Source organism: Eumetopias jubatus, unplaced genomic scaffold (genome assembly GCF_037043125.1).
Source record: "Eumetopias jubatus isolate StellerSeaLion01/CBP00866 unplaced genomic scaffold, mEumJub1_p1.0 scaffold_5, whole genome shotgun sequence".
Lineage (NCBI taxonomy): Eukaryota > Metazoa > Chordata > Mammalia > Carnivora > Otariidae > Eumetopias > Eumetopias jubatus.
The window spans coordinates 149,277,688-149,302,451 of NW_028274811.1; the positions used below are offsets into that span (position 1 = coordinate 149,277,688).

At 50.9% G+C, this 24,764-nt stretch overlaps 1 protein-coding gene across 1 annotated transcript in view; it reads right to left on the reverse strand.

Moving 5' to 3' along the window:
• Positions 1-359: 359 nt before the first annotated feature.
• UBE2QL1 (ubiquitin conjugating enzyme E2 QL1) overlaps positions 360-24,764 on the reverse strand; it is a 34,726-nt gene continuing 10,321 nt past the window's right edge. The window contains exon 2 of the mRNA XM_088023725.1: positions 360-491. Coding sequence (XP_087879851.1) covers positions 360-491 — 132 coding nt within the window. The remainder of the gene's footprint in view (positions 492-24,764) is intronic.

Genomic DNA, 24,764 nt, shown 5'->3' on the forward strand with positions numbered 1-24,764 from the left:
CAGGCCCTGGGGCTCCTGCCTGCTCTTTGGAGCTGCGGTCTGGGAAGAAGCCAAGGGCAGTGTGAGGGGGCAGGCGGAGGGGCAGGCGGGCTGGGGAATGTCACCATCTCAACACTGGTTCTAAAGTGACTTCGAGATGGCCGCTCATTTACAGTCGAAACCTAATCCCGAACAGCGTTGGCTCCCTCGTTCTCCCTGTGAACACATCTGTTCATAAATAACTTAAACGTCTCCTTGGCATTCAGGATTCAGTTCCGGCTGGAGTAGAAAAGGGTGAGGATGCTCGGCGTTGAGGAGGAGATGTCGGGAACTCGTGTGTGTGGACAGGTGGCTGGAGCGTCTCCCGCACGTCGAGCACATCAGCCATCAGACACGGGCGGGGTGACCCAGCCGTACTTTTCATGCGTCTTCACCAAACTCTTGAAGGTAGCTTCGGCTTCCTTGCGGCTGAAGGACTTTTTTGATTTGCCGGCCTTTCTACAGATCCGCCCCTGCGGGAGAGGGAAAGACAAACCAGGTCAGAAGCCCCCTGGATGGCACCAATAGAGCAGGGGCGCAGGCTGGTGGGGAGGGAGGGGTGCAGCCCGGCTTCCTCAGACGCCTCATTCCGGGGGCTGGGAAGCACCTGCTCCTCACCCCCCCCACCCCCCCCACCCCCGCTCCCTCTGGCCTGGGAGGGAGGGCCGGCTGTCCCAGGAGAGCATCTGCCATCCGCAGAGACGGCGGGGTGTTCCTGGGGCAAAGTGGGGCTTCCACGGCCTCTCCCCCCGACCGGAGGATGCTGTGCTGTGACTTCCAGCCCTCTCCCACAACAGTGAAGACAGAGATTCACAGTTAGATGTGTACATTTATGTATTTACACACACATTTCAAAACTCTTAAAACTCAAGCCCAGGAACAATGGGTGAATTTCTTGTAATTTACATCACATGGGAGCCACTTCCTGAGAAGACAGGTGGGCAGGGGGGCCGTTTTCGAGGAGGAGGGAGGCTCTCCAGGGCTCCCAAGAGGGAGCAAAGGTGAGGGGCCGGCGCTCCTTGCACAATCCCTGGAGAGGGGCAGGGGCCCAGGCCCATCCCCCTCACCGGGAGCAGGTGTTTCTGGCCCGAAAGATGGGACATGAACGTCTGCAGTGGACAAGAGAGTCTAATCCATCTCGGGACAGACGCAGCAGGCTCTAGATCACGAGGGAGAGGGAACCCAAAGGCATTCCTGATGTGACCATGTCTCGGGCCAGGCCCTCCTTTCCAGAAAGCTGCGGGAATGAGGTTTATTTGGAAACCAAGGGAAGGAGCAGACTGAAGGAGAAGAGGAGCTCGCCGCAGCGTGGGGGCCTCCGTCGGTGAGGGCTGTCCCCCCGGCTCTTAACCCCCAGCCTCGCCGCCAGCCATCCCCGCATGAGGCCTCGTGATGAGCCACACTTCCCCGGGCTGGCTTCCCTCAGCGCCCCCTGGGAGGTCTGCGTGTCTTCCTGAGCATCTCATGCACACGTTCTGCAGGTGGGGTGGAGGAGCTACCCCAGAAAGACCTGGCTGAGTTTGACCCACCAACAAGCACACGCACTCTCTCCAGCAGCCTCCTGTTTGCAGACCTTCACCAACAAGTCTCTCTGCATCCCCAGCACGGAGCGGTTTTGTTACGGCACACCTGTGGGCCTGACCCGGCACCAGGCCTCGCCACCAGTGGCCGGGCGGGTGCTCCCTTGGACAGGCATCCGGACGACAGTCACCTGGGCCTGCGTGACCACAGGCAGGCGAGGTCCGCCCAATCTCAGCCGTCTCGGACAACCCACGGACAGTGCTAGTGGGAACACAGCCATACCAGCCTTGCCATTCACGGGGAAAACGGCACCCAATCACTAAAAGTAGGAATGGAACACTGTTCTGTGTTCTTAAATTCAGGACATATGGTTCAACATCTGTCCTTTCAACACTGGAGACAGAGACCCATGCCCAGGGAAGAAGCCAGAAGTCCCGAGGTACAGCTGTGTCCTGACCCCTCTGGACATCTTTCTGGCCGAACTTGTTCATCTGCCGATGAAGGGCAATGCCACCTTATCTAATCTGCTGCCCAGTTCACACTAAATGCGCTGCTAAAGGGGTGAAGGAAGACTGGGAGACAAGAAGGCAGGAGATGGCCATTTACCGACTTCCAGAAACTTCCCCATGCCTCTCCAGGATGTGACTCCTAGTTTTAATTTTAGAACTTCCTACTTTGCTTATGTGGTATCGTTATACTTGATAAAAAGGGACCACGAAACCTAGTACATTTATAATTATCATCCTGATGGGTTGAGATCAAAGTCTGAAGTTGTTTCATTAAACACAAGCACATGCATCTTTGCAGGGGTGCCCGCATCAATCTCTACATCAAGTGGGAGCAAATATCAGGCTATATTCTTTTGTATAAAATGCAAATTCCAGCCATCTCTATCATTCTTGTCTAGAACACCGGAAGTTTGTGGCATGGTTTGATAATTCTGAACTGAAAACAGCAAAAACAAGCTTACGATAATCTTGGAATATTCCGTTTTTGGCGTGAACACATACTTTTTGCCTGTTCTTTGTGGAAGTCCCAACTATTACAAAAAACAACAGACAAAATGAACCCCAGATGAACAGACCACTCTTTGTTTCCCTTTCTTCCCAGGAAATAGTATGAAAATAAAGCCCCAGCACTCAAGTCAATTCAGCGACCAGGAGACAGAGCCTGTTGTCAGTCCACCGGAGGTCTCTGGGCCTTCACTGCCCTCAAATGCCCATGAAGACTTTCCCTTCCTCTGTGGTCTCTGGCATTTTAGTTTATGGTTAACAGATCTCTTTTCATAAATTGCCCGTCCTCTTCTGATTGGCTGTTAAAATATCACCCAGGGAAACACTGAGCTTGGAAAGCAGCACTTCCACTGGCTGGTCCCCCGCAGGGTGGGTGGCCGAGCTGTTTCTGCTGAGATGCTCTTGAGGTGCTCACTGCACCAAGAAGGGGGATGCTCCATCTGCCCGGGGCCCCTGATGCCCAAGGCCATTCTGACCGTGAGCCAGCTCCCATTCTTCCCTCCAGGTGCAGTCTCTTGCCCCATGGACTTTGGGGAAACCTTTGGCCCAACTGTTCTGACCCTCTGTATTTTCCTCTATAAAGTGGGGACGGCATTCGTTGCCCAGCATCATTATGAATGTCACGTAAGATACTGAACTTAGAAGCACTTTGAAAAATGTAAATTGTGTTACAATTAATTGAGAACTGTTTTTCTCACTGTCATGACATTCATATTTCTTCCTTGTCTGTTTCCATTTAACTAATAACCAAAGAGTCTTTTCTGGAGGGATTCCCGGAATAACTCTTGTTTCTCCACTAAAATACCTCTACTTGTATTTAATGCGAAAAGACCTGGATGTGACAATTTACTCAAGCCACTGTGAAATTGTGTGATCAGTAAGAGTTTAGATGAGTAAACAGCCTCTCTCTCCTGAGCCCCAGACAGTAAACCCATAGTTATGAGCAACCAGGGGATTCTTCTCTAACGACCTTAAAAACCTCACCGTAACATTGATGCAAACAGGGCTAATGAGAATACAGTTCTCTAGGGCCGTGTTTGTCAAACCAAGCCATTACCGGGTACTTTGATTTGTCTTTTTTTTTTTTTTTTTTTGGCCTCGTAGCTTTTTGGGGGCCAATCACAATAATCCAACATGAAAAATTCTATACAGCCACACATGTCTACACTTTAATAAGCAACTCCAAACTCAGGTCCTCAGTTCAATCCCCTGATCTTATGTGGTTTCCATGACCCCAGTGTGCACACTGAGTTTCATTCGTTCATTCGTTCATTCATTCATTCATTGTGTCAGATGCACGGTCTAGAAAGACAAAGTAATAGTGGCCCCTGCCTGTAGGGGCTCCTAGCCCATCACGGCATGGGTCGCTGAGACGGAAGGCACACGTCGGGTCTTCCCAGCCTCAGTCCCGTCGGCATCATGGGCCAGGTCCTTCTCTGTTAGGGGCGGTCCTGTGAACTACAGGATGTTAAGCAGCGTTGTTGGCCTCCACCCACTAGATGCAGTGCCCCGCCCCCCCCCCGAGTTCTGACAACTGGATTGTCCCCAGACACTGCCAAATGTCCCCTCAGGAGTAAAATCACCCCTTTGAGAATGGCTGGCGTACCGAATAAGATGGCACAGAACAAGGAGGAGTCCGTTCGTTATCTATTTGTTTGGCAAAGGATTGCTACAAGTCTTCCTCAAGTCAGGAGCTTCTGGCTACTGGGACTGCAGGGTTTTCTAAGGTGGAAGCGATTCTGGTCCTCATACAGCTCAGAGGGGAGGGTGGGTGCCACCACGGGGCTGGGGCAGGAGAACGGGGGAGCGGCGCTGGTTGCACATCGAGAAAGCCTTCTATGTTTCATGGCATTTGAGCTGAGCCTTGACATATGGGTGGCAGGCATCAGAGGTCCCAGAGGAGAAGTTGAAACAATTGGCTCTATTCAGAGAACAATGGAAAAGACACTTGGTGAATTTGGGGCACGGAGCCTGTGTGTGTGTGTGTGTGTGTGTGTGTGTGTGTGTGTGTGTGTGTGTTGGGGTGAAAGTGCAGAATTCAACAGACCTGGCTTCAAATCCCTGCTCCAACACTTCCTGGCTGTGTGACCTTGGGTGAGTTACTTAACCTCTCTGAATCTCAATTTCCTCATCTATAAAATAAACCTAAGAATAGTGGGATATGACACTGGATTTTTATAGGGATTTAATAGGTTAAAACATGTAAGATGCTTGGCACAGTGCCAGGCACCGGGTGGACACAATAAATGGGGCTTTTATTTTTGGAACAATCACAGAAGCTCTCACCCTCTGACAAAGTTAGCTTCGTTCTGGCCTCTTGAAAACACACACACAAAATTTCCGTCTTTCGTGTGGATATTATGACTTGGTTTATTCTGTCACAGTGCTCTTCAGGAAATCCAGTATTTTGCATTTAGGTGGCTCATTTCCCAGCTTTTTCAATAACGTCTATTTTAACAGGTTGAGATAAATACACTCATTCTATGTTTCTCCCTTGATTAGATTTTTTTCTTACTACTTTATTTTTCGTTGCAAACCTACTATCGTGGCATTTCTGTGTTTCATTTGCCCATGAATTATAGGCTTATGCTCTTTTAAAAATAGAGTTTCCAGACTCCTCATGTGAAATTTTGGGGTTCTTTCACTCATTTCCTTGGCTGAATTACAGAGCGGCTACTTGTTTTCAAAGTCTTTGAACATGTAATTGTTAGTCTAAAAGCGCTCACAATCCTTAACCCTTCCAACATGGGCTTCTAACGTGTGCTGTGTTGGGGCAGCCTCGCTCCATAACGTGGCTCTATGCAGGAGAAACTCGGAGTAAAGGAGGTGCTGGGTGTGGGGCAGATGAGGTGAACCTCCGGATCTTTGAAAGGAGCTCCTCCTGGAAAAGCAGCCATGATTTTGCCTCTCTTTAAGCCTAAAGTGCAAAGCCGATCAGCTTACAAAATTCTAGAGCACAGATAAGACCCTATTAACAGATGACGCAGCTTCAAAGAAATGATTCCAAATCCAAACAGTTACACTGAGCTGCTGGTCAGCGAGGGAGGGACTTGAGCTTGAGCCTGTGCGATGAGGCATCAAACAGAAGCTGAGAGTGGCAATGAGCTCACTTGATTCTGCAGCAGGTACCATGGGTCTGAGAATGTGTGTGTGCATGAGTGTGCATGTTGGCATGCATGCATGCCTGTGCACACATGTGCCCACACGTGGAGAACTGGGTGTGTGTGTGTGCATGTGTGCTCATGTCCAAGTACCTGTGTGCACGAGCACGTGTGAGTGTGTATGTGCACGAGCGTGCACACGGATGCTCCTGTGGGTAGTGACTCCTGTGTGCGTGCGTGCACATGTGTGTGTGGCTGTGGTGGGGACTTTCAAACTGCAAGCAGGTGTATGAGGGTCCCTGTGGTGAAAGGACCGCTGACGGAAGCCAACAGTAACCCCGAGGGAAGCCCCCGCTGGCTGAGTCAGGGAAGCCCCAGGCCGCAGGAGCCCGTTTGTAGGGTGGTCAGTTTACAGTGGGAGATGCCCCCACCTGCCAGGGAGTCTGCCCAGCACCAGCCAGGGCAGGGAGAGGGAGTGCCGAGGGGTTGGCCGGGCAGAAGGGGAAGGGGCATAATGATGCAGTCCTACAGACATCTGGGCCTGGACTGTTCTCGGCTGTGGGGCTGAACCATGCACTGTAGGATGCTCAGCAGCGTCCCTGGCCTCAGCCCACCAGACGCCATAGTAGCCCCATGCCAGTTGTGATAACCACGATGTCTCCACAATGGCCAAGTGTCCTCTGATGGCCCCCACTCTGGGCTGAGCAGGAAGCATGCTGGGCGAGTGCACGAGGATACATTTACCATGGTCTGGGGGCTAGAGAGGCAGGGAAGACTGCCTGGAGGAGGTGCTCGGGGGGTGGACTCAAAGGACAAGTCAGGGAGTGTGTGTCCAGGTGGTCCTGGGAGGACAGAGAGGGAGGCGGTGACACAGGAAGTGTGTTCGTTCCTGGGGCTCCTGTAACAGAATGCCAGACCCGGGGCTTAAATCATCAGAAATTTATTTTCTCACAATTCTGGAGGCCAGAAGTCCGGGATCAAGTTTCCTGTTTCTGGGGGGTTTTTTTAGGAGAGAATTTCTGCCATGGCTCCCCTAGCTTCCGGTGGCTTGTTGTCCCTCGTCAGGAACCCCTGCCTTGCAGATGTAACACCCCGATCTCTGCCTTCATGTCCACGTGGCTTACGACCCATGGGTCTGTCTCCGAACTTCCCTCTTCTTACCAGGACACTGACCATGCATCAGGGCCCACCCTAATCCAGCATGACCTCCCCTTAACTTTCTGTCTGCTAAGATCCTTTGTCCAAAGGAGGACACATTCATAGGTGGGGGGTGGGGGGGTCAGCACTTCAGTATATGTTTGGGGGACACAATGCTTCTCACTCCAGAGATGAGCATGATAGAACCCCAACTACCATCCTGTAGCATCTGGCCCTCTTCCGTGGGTGGCAAGTCACCAGGTCAGGTTTTCTTTTGGGACACGTCACTTGGGAAGTGGGTGGCTGGTCAGGTGTGAGATGTTTGTCAATTAGAGAAGAATCTGTCCTGTGGCTAAGGAGGCCTGGGGCACTCTGGGTCTCTGCTCCAGGAGGAAACAGGTTTCCAGGACCAGATTCTGAGTCCCTTTCAGTTGGGGTTTCGGGATGTGTATCAGAATGCAGCACCCGGGGCAGGAGGAGTGGACGCAGTGCTCAGGGCTCTCCCATCACGGGGTCCAAATGATAGATGTGGGGAGGGTCCCCAGGGGAGGAAGGAGGGGACGCGGCCGCTGGCTCCTGAGTGACCTGCTTTCCCTGTGCCTGTCTCCACACTTGAGTCCCACGCACACCGACACCTGCCTCGGGGGTGAGCCTTTGGAGAAGGATACAGCCAGGAACTGGACCGTGTGCAGTGGGGCATGGTGATGCGGAGCGAGGACCACGCTGTCTTAGCACACGCCCCGGGACAGGGAGAGGGAGAGGGGGCAGGCGGGGGGTCAGGTGAGAGGAGAAGCAAGGAGCTGAGGCTTCCGTGGGCGGCGGCAGACAAGGGGGGCGCCAGGAATGCCAAGTTGGCAGTGGGCGTGCAGGTGCCCAGTGAGTGCTGGAAAACCACCCACGGAACGTATGATGCTTCCTTGATTTGTCATGAAATCGCAACATAAAAAACTCTTCTTGGCCTTATACTTAAGCAATCTCTGTACATCGATATCAAACAAGCCTGGTTCGTAAGTACAGCTTGGCTACAAAAAAGTCCCAAGAAAGTAACCTGTATTTCCCAAAGCTTTATTAAGTGCCTACCACCCAGCAGATCTGGTGCGGGCTGCTGGAGGCACCAGGTGAGACTGGGTGAGGGGGATGCACAGGGCTTAACCCAGGAGCCCGGGGGGCGGAGGCAGGAGTGAATGAATGAATGAGCACTTTTGGCCAGCGTCAAGCTCCCTGTCCCGGTAAGACCACTGCCCGGCTTTCCCATGGCAGTAACGCTCACCAGGGCAAAGTTCCAGAATATTGCCCAGGATACAAAGCCTCTTCACTCAAGAAGAACTGTTTACTTAGTGGAACACTCTAGAATTTTCCATTGAGAAATCTTAGGTAACCTATTCTCTACTAGAGTCTCTAATATTTTCCCAATGAATAGGTAATTAATGTACTCATGTATTTTCTCTCAAATTTATGAACATCTCAGGATGTCAAAGCCAGCATCAGTTTTATATAAACTCGGGTAATATTCAGGAGGAATTAAACTGGAGCTACCTATTTAATATGATCGTAAAACATCCTCAAGCCACTGGCAACACCAAAGGCATGGTTCAAAGGCTTGCAAAACACAAGCATCTCTTTCCTCTACACTTTAAAGAAAGTTCTAGCAATTAGTGAATCTTTTTTTTGAGACAGATGCTCTTTTCATGGAAGAAATAAGCAGAGAAAAAGAAACTTTTTGCTAAAAATTTAAATTATTTCAGACAATCATTTCCAAAAAAAATTTTTTTTGAGATTCCACTAATACTTACACTTCTGCTTAAGCAGCTGGGTCCCTGTGGGTTTCATTAGTGGCACCAGAATACAGTGAGTGACAGCTAGACGTACTGATTAAAGGCAGTCATGGCGGCTGTGAGCCAGACATCGTTCTCAGGATGGAGTTTGAACACACGTGTTAAACCCTCCCCGAAAGCCCACCAGGGAGGCTTCGCTATAATCAACCCTGGCTTTCAGATGAATAAGCAGACACAGAGAGGTCAAGTAATGTGCCAGAGTCACACAGGATTTCAAAGCAGTGCTGGAGCCCAAGGCCAGGCCGGCTCTCAGAAACAAGAACGGTTGTGGATGCAAGTGAAGGAAAACAAGATACTGACCATCGACTCCATAAAACGCTGCCCAGCCTGGCCTTCTCCCACTGGACAGGGGACGGGCTGAGGTCACTGAACCCCCTTCGTCCCTCTGCACCCGCTTTGTAAAATGGGGCTCCGGGCCTGCCACCCCATAGTTAACCACTGTTTGTCTAAACCCCGAGCTGATCAGTGCCCTGGACCTGCCCATTCTTCCCGCCACACTGTGGACCTTGGTCCCCTCCTCGACTCTGGTTCCTACGTGATCCGGGCAAGTGGGCCTTCCTCAGTGAGACACCTGTTCACACATGGTCCCGGTCCCTCAAGGCGGCTGGCAATCTGTGGTTTCCACTTTCGCGAGACAGAGAATGCAAAGGGAGCTCGTGGGCGAGCCAAGCCAAGGACACGGTGTTCCACGTTCAAGGCTAGAGGATTTGTTCAGCACAAAACAGCCACCCCTTCAGCGTCTTCGACTTATGAGCTAGATCCAGCTGTCTACGTGTGGGGTTCTAGTGAAGTCCCAGGAGCACACCTCTGTCCCTGCTGTCAGGGACACTGCCACTGGACGCTCCACGCACTGGCATATCTCCATTCACGTCCGTCTCCCTCCCACGGACCTGGCTCCCCTGGGACGAACAGGTGCGTGTTAACTGTATTAGCCTCAGCAACCCTGGCCTTCTTACGGACGATTGCTCTGCCTCCTTCTGCCCTGAATGAGTGGCTGGCAGGAAACGTGGCATTTTCCTACCAGGTTGACCTTCCAGGTCAGAATCCAGGCCACCCATCAACCCCACACCTTGGACCTTCCTTAAGGCACCCTATTTCCCCCTCTTTTTGGAACACAGTTTGAAAAGGATGAGGATCAAAGTTCTTCCCCCAGGGCCCACAGGTGTTTTAGCGCACCTGTTCATTCCTGGTGGCCCAGTCCTCACTGCACCCTCCTTTCTGGGGGCCGGGACCCCACTCACGCGGACGTGTGGCCACCCACCTTCTCCACCTGCCCGAGGCTGCAGGAGCAGGCCCTTGGGACCCGGAGCCTCTGGTCTGCTGCCCAACAGGATGAGGAGGGAGGCACTCGGGGCTGGGGGGAGCTTGGTGGGAGAGGCCGGGTTGTCCTCTCTCCAGGGCTGATGCCCATCTGCTCGACTCGTGCCTGCCGACCCCCAGAAGCCAGGTCTGCTGACATGGGTCGCTCAGTCCTGCAGCTTCACCCCACGACAGTGAGAGGTGACCCGCCTCCGGCCCGTGGTCTGCTTGACGTTATGATCCCCCCCTACCCCCCGGGAACCAGCGACACCCTCCACCCGCTCCCGCCGTTCAGCGGCGCATGGAAGAGTGCTCTCTTGTGCAGACAACAGTGACAGCCTCACGGCCCTGCCGGGAACTCCAAAGAGATGAGGGAGGCCGAGAAAGTCACTGGGAAGTGTGACAGGAACCATCACTGGGGATTCACCTGTCAGAACAGGGGGCAGCCGTGTCCCACTCTCTGGGCCTACTGGCAGGAGCTTCACGAGTCTGACAAAATAATCCCAAATTGGGTTGTTCTGGAACAATCACATCAAGAAGTAACACAAGGGTTTCACAGGCAACCGAGGTAACACCTGCTTTTGCTCTCGAGACGGTTTCCAGTTTCAGGAGGCGTGCGTGTCTTTGCGACGTACGGTGGCCCTTCCTAGCTCTGCGACCTCCCTGCGCCATGCGATTTGTGAGGACAGAGAAAGCTCCAGCCTCATCACACGGCGGGCACAGGACCTTCCAAACCCAACAGGAAATTCTGCAACATTAAATAAACAGAGCTCATGACACTTTGAAATCATTGGGAATCTTGGGACTATTTCCTGGAAAAATTTAAACGTGAAAATGCTACGATTTGGGCTCTGATTCTCTAAACTCCCTTCGAGGATGGGTGGAGGCGGGCGTTTCTGAGTCCCTGGGGAACTTTTAATATCCACACACCTTAGAGTAAGTAAGCTTGAACCACGCCTGCATCTGCCCTGAGAACACAATTTTGACTGTTTTGCGCACTGGCTCTAATGAGGTGCTAATGAGGTTTCAGGGTGGTAGATGGAGGAGGCACGGCTCCCTCACCTCCCGGCCATTATTAGACCGAGTGCTGCGGGAAAGCAGAGAAGGGTGAGGGAGACCAGCTCCCTGGAGATCTCCAGACACTCACCCAGCACCTGGGCAACACCTGAGGCGCGCTGCCAGCCTGACTCCTGAGGACTGCCAAGTGTTCCAAGCCACGGCAGTCCACGGTGGGTGATGAACTTTCCCTCTAACTCAAGCAGTCCTAATGCACTGACTTAAAAAATGAAGAGCATTTTCATACATCACACATTCTGGAGGGTCCTGAGGTAAAATCCAGCACCCATGACAGAGGCAGCTTCCGGAAAGCCTGTGCACTTCTGCACCGTGAACATGAATCCACCGGACGTCAGCATTTTGCCCCCATGGCTGGGCTCTGCTGCTCCTTGCATTGCAGTCCCTCTCGCACCCTGGCCTCCTCTGGCTCCCCACCGGCTCCCACCCCTCCATGACCCCTGACCCCTGCCTTCCTACCCGCACCCTCCGCTGAACGCTGGTCTCTCGTTAAATTGAGAGGTCTGAGCATTTAGAGTCCACTGGCAGTGTGCTATGCATAATGGGATAAAAGTGAAGGATTCAAACCCCTTCAGGCTACACACCACCATCCCAGCTTCCTGTGTCTGCTGGTGTTACGCAGGTAACAGTCCCAACACTCGCGTTTTCTGTTTGCAAGAAAACACAGGGCAAAGATACAGCATAAAATAGCTAAGTGTTGAAAAAGCAAGGAGCAGGGATCTTTCTGGAAAATGCAGTATTCTGTAATCATAAAGTAGTCTTAAGACTGCAATCAAAAACGGAAGTCGGTTCTAAATTCAAATTTCTAGGCTCTGGCTGAACGGCTTAGAAAACCGAGGGACTGATTTTGGCTGACCTAATAAAAATCAAAAAGTGATTTTCTATAAGCAACTGGGATGGCTGTTATTACTTTTAGGTCATTACTTTGGGGAGGTTCTGATTTCCACTCTTTTATTTGTATAATGGTGTTGCCATAGGATCTTTTCTCTCTGATTAAGTAAAAATTATAATAAGTGAAGACTTCAATCAGTGATTTTGTACACATTACCAGGGATCTTCAAACAGTGCATACTTTATAACACAATATAGGTAAAGCTTGTGCCAGTCACTGTCCTAAGAGCTTGCCATGCATAGACTCGCTCAGTCCTCACCGGTGAGGAACTGCTATGACTTCCCTTATGATGGGGAAACCGAGGCCGAGCTCAGCTGCCAAGGTCACAGAGAAGGAAGCTGGTAGAACTGGACCTTGAACCCACGAAGTTGGGCCCCCGTGTCCATGCTCCCAGCCACTCTGCTGTGCTCGAGACAGCAACACCAGGTGATGGGAATATAAATACGGGCTGCCCACTCTAGTGGCTCACACCCCAAACGTGTCTAGATCATGAGCACGTTTGTATGATATTGGCACAATTTTTAATTGAGCTTTTCCTAATCGTATTTAAGTACTACATAAATTTTTTAGGCAGTATATCCAATTGTGCCAGTCCCCTGTGGAAAAACAAAGGTCACTTTATTTGCTTGTATCAGAGGCACAAGTCCTTTTCTAAGGCCACCCCACCCCCACCCTACCCCTAATCAGGATTACATTTGACTCATTTCCTGTTCTCTCCAAACAAAGTTTCCTCCTCTGTGGGAGGGCACTGAGCTTTGGGGCCAGAGGACGAGGCCCTTCTCTTCCTCCAGTCCAGTCCCTTTCACGGTGACACTGAGTTGCTTCACACATGGGGCGGGGCTCATCTCTCATCAAAACCCAGGTGGATGCTGAGCACGGCAGCCTCAGATCCCGGGGGTGGGGGGCACATCCTTGCTGTGGGGTGAGCACGGGAAAGCACCAGTTGCCGGGGTGGCACGCAGATGGAATGGTACCCAAATTCTCACCTCCAGCCTCGCGCCCTACATACCCAGCACCCACTGGGTGCACAAGCATGCTTCTGGAGGGGCGAATGACAAATCTTGAAGAACTATCAACGTTGACCTCAAGGCTACTTTACGTCCCGGCTAGAATTCCAAAGCAAAGGTAGTACACAGTTCCCGACCCCGGTCCTGCTTGGTATTCTGCACACGTTAGCTCATCTACGCCTCACCCAGCGGCACACTTGTTGCAGTTTTGCAAATGACCGGGTAGAGCAGGAAGACTTCTCAGGGGTGTAGAAATGGTAAATGACAGTGTTCCTCTGCACCCCCAGCCTAGTTCTGGAATAGGCTGGAACCCCATGATGCAAAATTCTGGGAAATGGTTGCATTCTACAGACTGTGATTGGATAGTCACCAGACACGCCAGCATCCCACGGGCTCCAAGAATTGGCAATTCCTCTGCATAAGCCCGGACATCCCAACTTCCCCTGAAGTGGACTGCCCCGTTCCCACCACCCCACCCCCGGCCCACGCTCATCCTTAGGTAGAGCCTAAGAACCAGTGTTATGCGCTGGAGGGGGGACCCCCACGGACGCGCAGAAGGTGGCGGTGGGCAGAGTCCGTTAGACCCCACGTCCACTGGCGCTGGCAGGCTAGAAACTTCCGCCTGCACCCAGTTTCCGGCACAGCTTCCCATGAAGTGTCATTAATAATGTGAACGTGTTCAGAAAACTGGAATTTCAAAGTCAGATCTCTCCTGTTTACTGAAAACAACTCCTGCGATGTGTTGTCCTGTTTGCAGTCAAAACGTCTACGGGGGCTGGTCACAGGGCACGCTAACGAGATGCGGAGGGAGTTAGGAGCAAACCACCCAAACGATTGTTCCCGGCGACACAACAGTTGACCCCAGGTAGATTCTGCAGTGATGTTTTAAATGGTGGAAGGACAGTTTCTCAAATGCATCGTCCTGGTTTTGTTATTTCATATTTATGTTGGCTTGTGTTAAGATCCAAATACACAAAAATCAAGCTTCTTCTGTCTTCATATTTGAACTGGCGAAAACAATAGTTTTGCTCTGGTTTTGTTTGTCTGCCTCTCATGATATTGAGAGTTTTTCTGTGCCACCAGGATGGAGTATTCCGCTGACCTCATTATTTGTGGATGGTACAACTGCCTACACAGAAAATCCTAAAGGCTTAGCTATTTTTTTCTTTAAACCACTGATTGAGGTATGACTGACATACAAAAAGCTGCATGTACAACTTGATGAGTTTAAGACATGGCCATTTTTGATGAACTTGACATGGTGGACAGGTTAAAGCTTTACAAACAGCCATGTGCTTCCCAGCTCCCACCATCAGCTTGTGGCCCCACGGCCAGTGCTGGCCAGTGGACTGAGGCAGAAGTGACGCATGTCCTTCTGGGTGGGGGCCGTTAGGAGCGGATATGCTGGTCCATTCTCGTCCCCTGTCCCTGTGTGCTCAAGGTCACGTGCCCCAGCTGGAAAGGGGCACCAAGCCACAACAGACCACGTGCAGGAAATATGTGTCCATTGGGTCATGCTGGATTTCAGGGGATGCTCTGTTGTAGGAAGTAAATCACCACTATGTGCAAAACTCTTGATGAGTAATTGAAAAAAACTTACATGGAACATTCATGATTCATAAAAAACAAAGAAGAGCAAAGAAGAGGTCTTGTGCTATCTGATGTTAGATCAGGAGGCTGTTCCTAAAGACAATACAGTATTTGTCCACGAGTGGGCAGTTAAGGGAGTCATATTTATGTGGGGACTTGTCACAGGATAAAAGTGGCAAAAAATAAATAAAATAAAATAAAAGGCAGTGGAAAAGGGCCAGGTGGGCCGGTAGACAGGGCTGGGGAACCGTGTTCACTACACAGAGGGAAAGGAAGGTGGATTTCTACCTAACAACATGCACGAAGACAATGGGCTAAATTTAAATGCAAAGGCGAAGGTTACAAAGCCAGTGGGAGAAAACAGAAGGGCATATCTCGTGATGTAACGGTCTTCACGTGAAATACAACTTTGACCATGAAAAGATGGAGAAAGGAACACCTTCAAAAGTAGAGGGTTTTTTTTTTTTCTTCAATAAAAGATGAGAGAGAGCAAGACAGAGAAAATGCATATATTGGGAGAAAATATTCACAACGTCTAAAACCCACACAAGAAATTATATCTGGAAATCAGAGAATTCCAAGAAAAAGCCAGATAACCAGAAACCCAAAGAAAAGTAGGGAAAAATATTCAGAGAAAAGAATCGGAACAGCTAAAAATTATAGAGGGCAATGTCCAAACTGACTATCAGAGAACTCCCCTTTAAAACAGAGGTAACGTACCACTTGTTACCTGTCAAGGGCAAGACGCAGGATGAAGGGTAACAATGAGGTTTTTGAGGAGGGACATGGACTGGCCAGGGAAGCCATTCTGGAAGATTCTGGCAATCCCTAGAGAAGGTCAGTATGCACAGGCCTGATGCCAGTGAGTCACGCCTGGGCAGCGCTCCAAGGAAAGTCTGCATGTGTGTTCCTCAGGAGGCCAGTCTAAGGAGGTGAGCCGCAAAAGTTACATGATAACAAGAGCCAGAGGATGGCTGGGGTCTTCCCCGCACAGCGGATGACTAAACGTGGTCGGTGACCATCCTCAGGTGCTTATTTCTGGCTGGCAGAATCACGGAGCTTTCAGTCTCTACTTTGTAAATTCAGGTACTGCACACATTTTATATAGTAAGCATGGCTATAATCAGAAAAAACTCTTAAGAGCTCTAAAAATTAGACAGACTAAACATACATTACATTATTGTGTGTTATCACTCAGTCTACGCTTTTTCTGGCCCCTTCATGAAATATAGAACCAGTAATATTAATAGCAAGAATCCCAAATCATGATGATGATGATGATGATGATAAAGGCTATAATATTATAGAACTGGCTCATCGCAGGCCCTGACTCAAGTGGACCATCTGGAGATGGAAAGGGCCCATTTCCAGAACTGCCCTCTGGGAAGGGCAGGTGTTCTGAGGGGCCCGTCCAGGTCATTACGCCGTCCCCTGTCTCAGAAGGACCTTTGCGTATCTGGACTCGACGCTGGTACACAGTAACCGACCTGCAACTCGGTCCCACCAGGACAGCTCACCGTCCCCAGCGCTTGTGGCCTCTGAAGGCCACTGACCGACGCAGGGTCTGGCCTGAGTCTCTGCCTGTGATGTCTCCTGTTTTCACTTTCATTGCAGGAGGGCATCTGATTCCAACTCAATAAATGCTGTGAAACTGAACTTCATTAGAGCAATCACTTCCCTAAGACACCATTATAATTGAGAAGGCAGATCAAAGGCAACAGAAACAGAGAAAATCAGTTTCTTTCTCATTTAATTGCTTTGTTTGGTTAAATGCATGTAGTGGAAGAAAAAAATACCCTATAGACCATTTTAATTATGATATAGTGAACGTCAGGGATATCATCCTGAAATTAAAATGTGAACATCAAAGTGTACACTGTTTGAATAAGAAAATTACATAAACACTTTAATATGCCTTTTTATTTTATAAAAAGCCTTGGATCATATATATTAAGGACCCAGTCTTCTGATATTTTGCTGGGCTCTGATATTTGTGACATTTATGGAAAAGCTCTCTGCTCGTGGAACCTGTGGGATCAGCGGACCTCCGTGGTCGGGCGTGGGAATGATGCCTGTGTCAGCTGTGAGTCTAGACACAGAAATAAGGCACTCATGACTGAGGAGCTGCAGGGAAGGCTCAGACCACGCTGCTACCCAACCCCCCCCCCCCATGCTGGTGACAGAGCCAGTACGCTTACTCTAGGGTCCAAGGTTCTGGGAAGACAAGACAGGAGGGACTTTTTTAAGGGTGGACTGTAGCTCCACAAGGAGTCCAAGGAATCTGGGGGAGACGGCCCTGTCTCTGCATGTCAATTTTGTTAGCTCTGCTGGGGAGTCCTCCTGGAGGGGGCTCTCTGCCCTTTCTGGGGTCTTGGCAGCAGGCTAGCGGAGAGATTTGGGCATATTTTGGTGGATTCCTCTTTGAATAAAATAGGAAAACATGCAAAGTGCAAACCGCCCTCCCCATAAATTCTACGATGGACATGATGTATCACCAATACCAGCTGAGTGCTTGTTTCAAACAGTTTGATCAATAAAATTGACAACTAAGAATCGTCTCCTGATGCAACTCTAATTTGAATGAGTAAAATTACTCTAAAAACAGAGTTGACGGTTTTCAGAAAGCATCCTACATCTGGGTTTGATGAGGACCTCTAAAATGATAAAAGTAACTTTTGATTAAAAAAATGCATCCACTTGGGTGTTTCAGAATAAAAACCAATTGGCTTAAAACATATTGACTCTACCTTTGATCTTCGGGCGTCCACTACTATGGAGTTCCTGGATCAGCGACTCTCAAGCGGGTGTTTGAAATAACCATCAACCTTCTGCTCCTCCTGAATTATCTGCACCCCCTGCACCCCTCCACACCCTCTTATTAGCCCAACATTCTCTTTCTCTGCTGCCCCAGACATACGCATGTGCTGGGGCGTCCCCTCTTTCCGGCCACCTGCCCCCGGGGCTGAGCTGATCTGGCTCCCCTGAGGCAGACACAGATCCTGGGGGAAGAGGAACAGAGACACACGAGCCAGAGAGGAGCCACAGGACGCGGGACAGTCCAGGGACGGCAGGTTTGTTGAGACAGTATGGGTTGGCGAGAGAGAGGCAAGAACAGGGGACACACGGGGGGAGTGGCATGGAGCAGGGGTACGGTGTCTACGGAGACTGCAAACCAGTCACGTGGGGCCAAGCAAATAGGGCCGAGGAATGGGGGCCCGGAGGGGAGTGCCCCAGCGGATGGATGGGGCCCCTGCTCCCCAGCTGGATAAAAATACAGGGAGAAGAGTCCCTACAGGTGGGAAGGAAAAGGAAAGTCAATCAAGGGGCGCCTGGGTGGTGCAGTCAGTTAAATGACCGACGTACTCGATCTCAGCTCAGGTCTTGATCTCAGGGTCATGAGATCAAGCCCTGTGTTGGGTTCCATGCTGGGCATGGAGCCTGCTTAAGTTAAAAAAAAAAAAAATAAAGGCAATCATGATTATCAGGAAAAAGTAGAACAGAAAGAGATTCTGGGAAAGTCAAGAGAAGCAAAGTGTTCTGGAAAAGCTGGAACTCATGAGGAGGAATGTGAAGTTATAGGAGCCCAGCGGAGCCCAGTTATGCCACGCAAGACCCCGAGGCAGCGTGGCCCCAGCACCAGGCCGCTGGCAACCAGGGAGGTGAGACTCCAAGTTCAGGGCACAGTGGATACTCATGCATGCTTTGAAAGAAAGGTTCTGTTTGGGGCTCAGCTGTGTCCTCAACATTTATATGTTGATGTCCTGACCCCCAGGGACTCAGAATCTAACTGTATTTGGACACGGAATCTTTCCAGAGGTGATTAAGGTAGAACGAAGCCATGAGGGGGAGGGGGGGAGTCCCAGTCCAATCTGAGCGGTGTCCTTGTTAGAGGAGATCCGGACACAGACCCGCACAGCGGGGCGCCCAGGAAGGACACAGGGAGGAGAGGGGGTTGACAGCCAGGGAGAGAGGCCTCAGGGGAAACCCAACCTGCCCACACCTCGATCTCCAGCTTCCAGCTTCCAGATCATGAGAACATAAACGTCTGTTGTTGAAGCCACCTGTCTGTGTTACCTTGTGATCCCAGCAGCCTTAGATAATAACACAGGCTACTACAGGCTCCAACCAGAAAAGTTACAGCCTAACGGAAGGAGGAGAGGAGAGGAGACAGAGGAGGGGAGGGAGAGGGAGGGAGGAGGGAGGGAGAGAGGAGCAGAGGGAAGGAGGGAGGGGGACAGAATGAATTCACACAGTGGCACAGAAACCTCCAATCAGGATGAGGCCAGGAAGAAATGGAGGAAGAGATGTGGGTGGACAAGTTCGTCAAATCACACCCTTCACATTAAAACTGCTGGACAAAAGGAGCCACCGCCAGGAAGAGGACGCATGAACCAGGGACGGGAGCAGGGTCCTTCACTACCTCCTGCAGCCCAGACCCTGGCTTCCCTCCGGCGTCTACCTCCTGTGTTTTCTGGCCAGTAGGATGATGACATTTCAAGGGCACGTGATTAAAAACAAAAACAATACAACCAATTCTCCTTTCCAGAACCACCATGACCAGTACATTTGGCGTTGAGAGAAGAAAAGAAAACTCAAGTCACATGGGATGCACACCGTACCGGGGGCGAAACTATTTTGGTACTTGGTGTCAACGCGCAAACGCCTTTTGATTGAGTGTCGTTTTATTGCTAAAAATGTCCACTTTCCCGACACTGCAATTACAGTGCGCTCAACACCCGTAATCTTCCTTTTGATGATTCATGATCCTGCAGTACCTGAAGGTCATCACCTCAGTCTCTCTACAATCACTGTGGAGTGACTACCAGCTGCAGGGCTGGACCGTCTCCCTGGGCTCTACGTGCCCCCCGGAGCCCCACCACGGTGCTCCCGCTCTGCGGCGGTGCTCCCCCTCTGCGGAGGTGCTCCCCCCGGGGGGTAGGTGCTCCATTCATGGGGAGGTGCTCCCCTGCGGGGAGCATCCCATTCTGCAGGCTGGGAGACACGGCAGGGATCACTGGAGGAAGCATGTGCCCAGCAAGCGGGGAGCAGAATGCTCTGGGGTTTGCACAGGGAAGGGAGCACTCGGCCGGGGCCCAGGCGGGGGGACAGCAGAGGCTGCACAGAGGGTGTGAAGCGCAGATGAGCCTGCATGGATGCTGGGATGCCAACGGGAGGCTTGGCCTTGGGGTGCCAGAGAGGAAGCCAATTTCCTCCCTGGGGCGGCTCACTGAGTCCTGCCAAGGCTGGTTCCAGCGTGTGAGGAGGAAGTGCGGAGCTGAAGGGACAGGCAGACCCGCTGCTAAGACACTGAGCTGGGTCTCCCTAATCCAGTCCCTCAGTCAGGGTGCTCACCACCGTCCAGCCTCCCTGCTGTCCAGGGACCTGACAGGGTGGGAAGGGAGCAGGGCAGGACGGGGGAGCAGAGGGGAGGCTACGCTATAGGGCCTGAACAGCAGAGGGCCACAGCTGGCAGGGAGCGGGGAGGTGATAAACCCAGTGGTGGGTTAGATGAGTGCTCCGGCGGAAAGAGAGAGTTCGAAGTTGGGGAAATGATGAGTCAAGACTCCATTTTCGCTGAAGCCCGATGGGGGTTACCTTGGGAAGTCTGAGTGGGCGTCGGGTGGTACAGGAAGAGCTCGTGGGGAGACCAGGTCTTGGGTTCCCACGCTGATTCCCACCTAGGGCGCGGGGAGCTGGCTCCTGTCCTCCAGCTGTGGCCTCCCTCCTCACCCTGAGTCTGAGCTGCTAGGTCCTGGGTCCTGGGGGAGTGATTAGGGGGCACGGAGAAGCACCTCGGGGTACCCCCCAGAGCACTGGTGGTAGGGGGAGTGCAGGGTCCCCCACCCTCCTCAGGCTCCACAGCACCTCTCCTCTTTTGGGGCAGTGGAAGCCAAGACCAAGAACACTGGGTCACGGGACAGCAATTTGGTGAGTTCCATTTTTCTAATTTCCTGGTTTTCTGTTATGAAATTAAAATATTCGCCCTTCTTTAGACATAATCTCAGTATTGCTGCTACCTCACCTTGCTCTGAAATTCTAGTACCAGTATGTGTGAAGAAGACTGTAAGAAATGAAGCCAGCATGACATGAAGTCAGCTACTTCCAACGACGACCTTACGGACAGACAGAGAATACGTGTGCTGGAAAGTTCCACTGTAACGGACTGGGAGCTATTTCTCATTTCTTTGCCATTGATGGGATAACAACTCACCACTCTGACCTTGGAATTTAGGAATTTTGGAATTCCGTCTGGTGCAGGATTTTCAATCTCTTGCAGAATTCGATTTAAATGGCAAAGAAATGCCAACGTTGTCACACCTCAATAAACATCAGTGAAATCTTTGTTTACAGGTGAGCGCGTTCACTACGCCGACTTTTCCCAACCCTGCTTAATGATGTGATTCTACAAATTAAAACAACAACAACAACAACCTTAGAATAGTGTGGAAAAAAACTTCAGTTTAAACTCACAGCACAAATGCTAAGCTTCAGCTTGGGCTTTGGGGACTCTTTGGCTCAAGGCTCAGCTCCTGGTGCCTTGTGTCCTGTCCGGGCCTGAAGCCCACAGAGTGTGGGAGGGGGTAGTGGCCACACCACGAGCCAACAACCTCTGACGTCTACACCGGCATGGAGACATGGAAGGGTGTCCTGCCCGAGGCAGCCCGCCCAGCAAACACCACACTCCTGGTCATCCCTGTGGTTCTTTCTTGTCTCTGCAGGCATTCCCAAACCTGCATTCTTTCCCCAGATTTCTTCAGATTACCATGTTAGACGTTTAACATATGGTACAGGTGTATGGTTTTGTTTATCCAACCTGAGTGATGCCTTCTAGAATTTTCTGAAATATTTTCTAAAATGCGACCTACCCATAAACATTGGGACTTACTGAATCCAAAGAATAGCAGGAAGTAGTGAAATCAAGGAGACTGGCAGGAGGTGAAGGACAAGAACACTGGACGCACAGTAGCAGTACTCCCTGGGGCCGTGTAGACAAGACCGGCCGTCCATGTGGACCAGCCAACAAACGGATGACGGAGAGAGTCATGCTTCTGAAAGGAAAGATGACTGCAGAAAGTCCCCCTTCTTGTCACTCTCTTAAACTATGCCCGACTCCTCAGGCTAGTTAGCATCACTGCATCCTTCTTCATAAGACCAAACACACTACAAAATAATAGCCTTTCCTGGTAGATTTAGAAGCGGGCAATGTCAGAAGCGTTTCCGTCCTGCAGAGATCTTCACATTTCCCTGAACCCTCTGGGGCAACTTAATTTCACAGCACAGAGTGGATATTTCCACTGGACCTGTGGGGGTGGCCCCACAGGGATTTTGGATGAGGCCCATTCTGTCCTGAGTGCACGCTAAGTGAAGGCAGTCCTTTCTTCCTCATGTCTCGTCCCCAGCTGCTTCTGCCCAGGCCCTCACGGAGGCCACCTTCTCTCGAATCAGTGGCCTCTCAAGCTTGGGTCTTTGACAACTCCTACCTGATGGTGCTACAGAAATGAGATAATAGAGAGGGAAGAAGATGCGCCTTGGAATTCGAAGCCCCCAGTTCCTGCCTGAGAAGCAGTGGTCTGGTTCAATGACATTACCAGCGGGAGCTCTAGAAAATAGGCACTTGCCTGGTCCCTCCTGGCTGCCAGCCCATCGTCTTCCTCATGCCGGAATCCCTCCCTGCCTTGGACCTCCAGAAAGCCATGCCTGTGGAAGGGCTCTGGAAACGGTAAAGGTGAATGCCAACAACGCTCTGGGACGGGGGTCCGCCTTGCTCCTGCTGGTCCACCCCAGACGCTGCCCCCGGCCGGCACCTGTTGGCAGAACCTGCACGCCTTTCCCCCACACCGACGCCTCTTAGAGACATCTCCATTCTTCCTACACCTCCTCCCGCGCCCAGGTGTGAACGCCTTTCCTGGTTGGGTGCTGACCTTGACCCAGTTCTGAAGTGGCACCTCTGTCCCTTTTCCCACAGGCCTTAAATGTTAAGCAGGGGCACCTGCCCTCGTGCAAATTACGGCCCCGTCGAGGGCAAAACCATCAAGTGCTGAGTAGCAGTGAACACACAGCCTGCTGGCTCGTCCTTCCAGTGAAGCCTGGAGTGCCCTGTGGCGCCTCTGATCGTGAGACCAGCAAGCCTCTGAGATGCAGGGGTGTGTGGCTGGGGCCAAGGTGTGGACCGAGGTCCTTTCATAATTTTCTTAGGATCGGGCGACTGACATGATCTCAACCAAAAGAGCTGACGACCGGAGAGGAAAAGAAACACACAGAAATGTGAAAAATCGGTCTGAGCCACAGTGGGTAGAACTGTTTCTGTTTGCTCGCTATGCTGTTGAAGATGGTCCACACCCACCGAAGCCCATCCACCGATTTAGATATTACAGATTCACTTACAAGAGAACACCCCTTCTTAGACCGGTGTGGGCAGCAGGCTGAGAAACACGGGGTGGAGCACACTCACACCTCTAATGACCTCAGAATTTGGGTTTCAGATTTCGGTGTGGCTCAACTATGGGAAAATCATCAAGAGTACAACAGAAACAGCGTATAGATCCTGGGGGATCAGCGAGCCTGCGCCATCCCCTCTCCTTGCGAGAACGTTGCCCCTTCCCACCAGAGTCTTGGGGGTCGCAAGGATCCTGGAGACATTCGGGTGCTCTCCTACCCAATGCAGGAAGACTAACCCTAGTTTTGGGGCCAACACTCGGGGCCCTAACTGAGCAACGAGAATGTGAGGCAGACACCGGTGTTCACTGTTGATTCGCTTCTAACAGTCAAAATATCACATATCCGCTCCCAGAGGTGTCTGAAAAAAATGCAAATCCTGTGGGTTGAACATTTCAACTAGATTTCCCTCGAATTCCACGGAAGGAAAGGCCTTTCCTGAAGGTGTCTAGAAAGACAAAGCATGCCTGACCACAGTGAAATTCTCTGTGCATTATAGAGAGGTGATCCAGCTGACCCGTGGCCACTGCTGATGTCCACAGCATTTTACACAATTTTAAATTTCACTTCTGAGCCAGGTCTTCATCTTGATACAAAATGGTAGCCCAAGTGTTCCACTGGCTATATCATATTCCATAATGAAGACAGCATCTCAATATTTAACGGCTAACCAAAACATTCGGTGTGTAGCGAGATACGATGAAATGGATGTATTAAGTAATGTTCTCGTGTGTAACTTTGTACCTTAACAGTGCCGCGAATATTAAGCTAATTTAATGATACTGCTAACAAACAGGATTCTTAAGAGAGCAGTCGTACAGATGAACGGTAGTCCTCAGACCTGTGGTTGGACAATAAACGGTCACGGTTACGATCAGAAATCAGCTCCTCACGGAGCACGATGACTCAAGGATGGAAAACCCACAGATGCCACGATAAGAGCCCGCAGTGAGCGGGAGTGGCAGGCTATCCTGAGATTTTTGTGATTATTTGTAAGATCATGGGCAAGGGTGAAATAATTTGAGCCAAATGGATGTCAACATTGCCCTGAAATGCCAGAAGTTATGAAAGCAGATCCTTGTGTGTAATGGATCTGAATGTGAGTCCAATTCTGGGTCTTGGGTGATACTTCCCTTGTGTGTTTATTTCACTACTTAGTCTACTTCTGTGGAGGAAGAACCAGGAACTGATCACCTCCTCTGCGTGGGGCGGCGCTTGTGTACATTATTTCCTTTGGGCATTACAATTCACCTGGGCAATGGGGTTACATTTCTCATCTTCAAGTGAGGCATCTGAGGCTTGAGGAGGTGTCTACCTGCCCAGCAGCAAAGCAGGTTGGGAAGAAGGGATGGCATGGGAGCCCTGCGCTTGCCATGCTGTCCATGGCTTTATCCCCACTCTACCCAACAGGATGATGGTGGAACTGACATCCATGCTGGACTCCTCAACCTCAATCCCAGTGTTCTGGCCAGAAGCTGCATTATAAGCTTTCAGAGCTTTCCCAAGACAGCCATGGACACTGAGAGCCATGCGCTCTCTGGGGTTCCTGACCTGGGGCCATGCCCACATCCCCAACGGTACAAGGGTACCTAAACTTGGATGGAACAAAATGACTTTGTTTTCACCACCTCCTCAATGCAATCCAGCACTTCATTTAATTTTGACTGAAGGTAAGAAACCCCAGCAGTGTTAGCAATGCCTTGACTTTGTCACTAATAGAAAACAAGATTTTAAAAGAAAATCACATTCCAGTTGGTGTAAATATCTTGAAATGCCATTGCTGTGTCCAATTATAGGAGCTGTCAGACCTGTCTCTAGATCTCAACATTACATATGTTAAT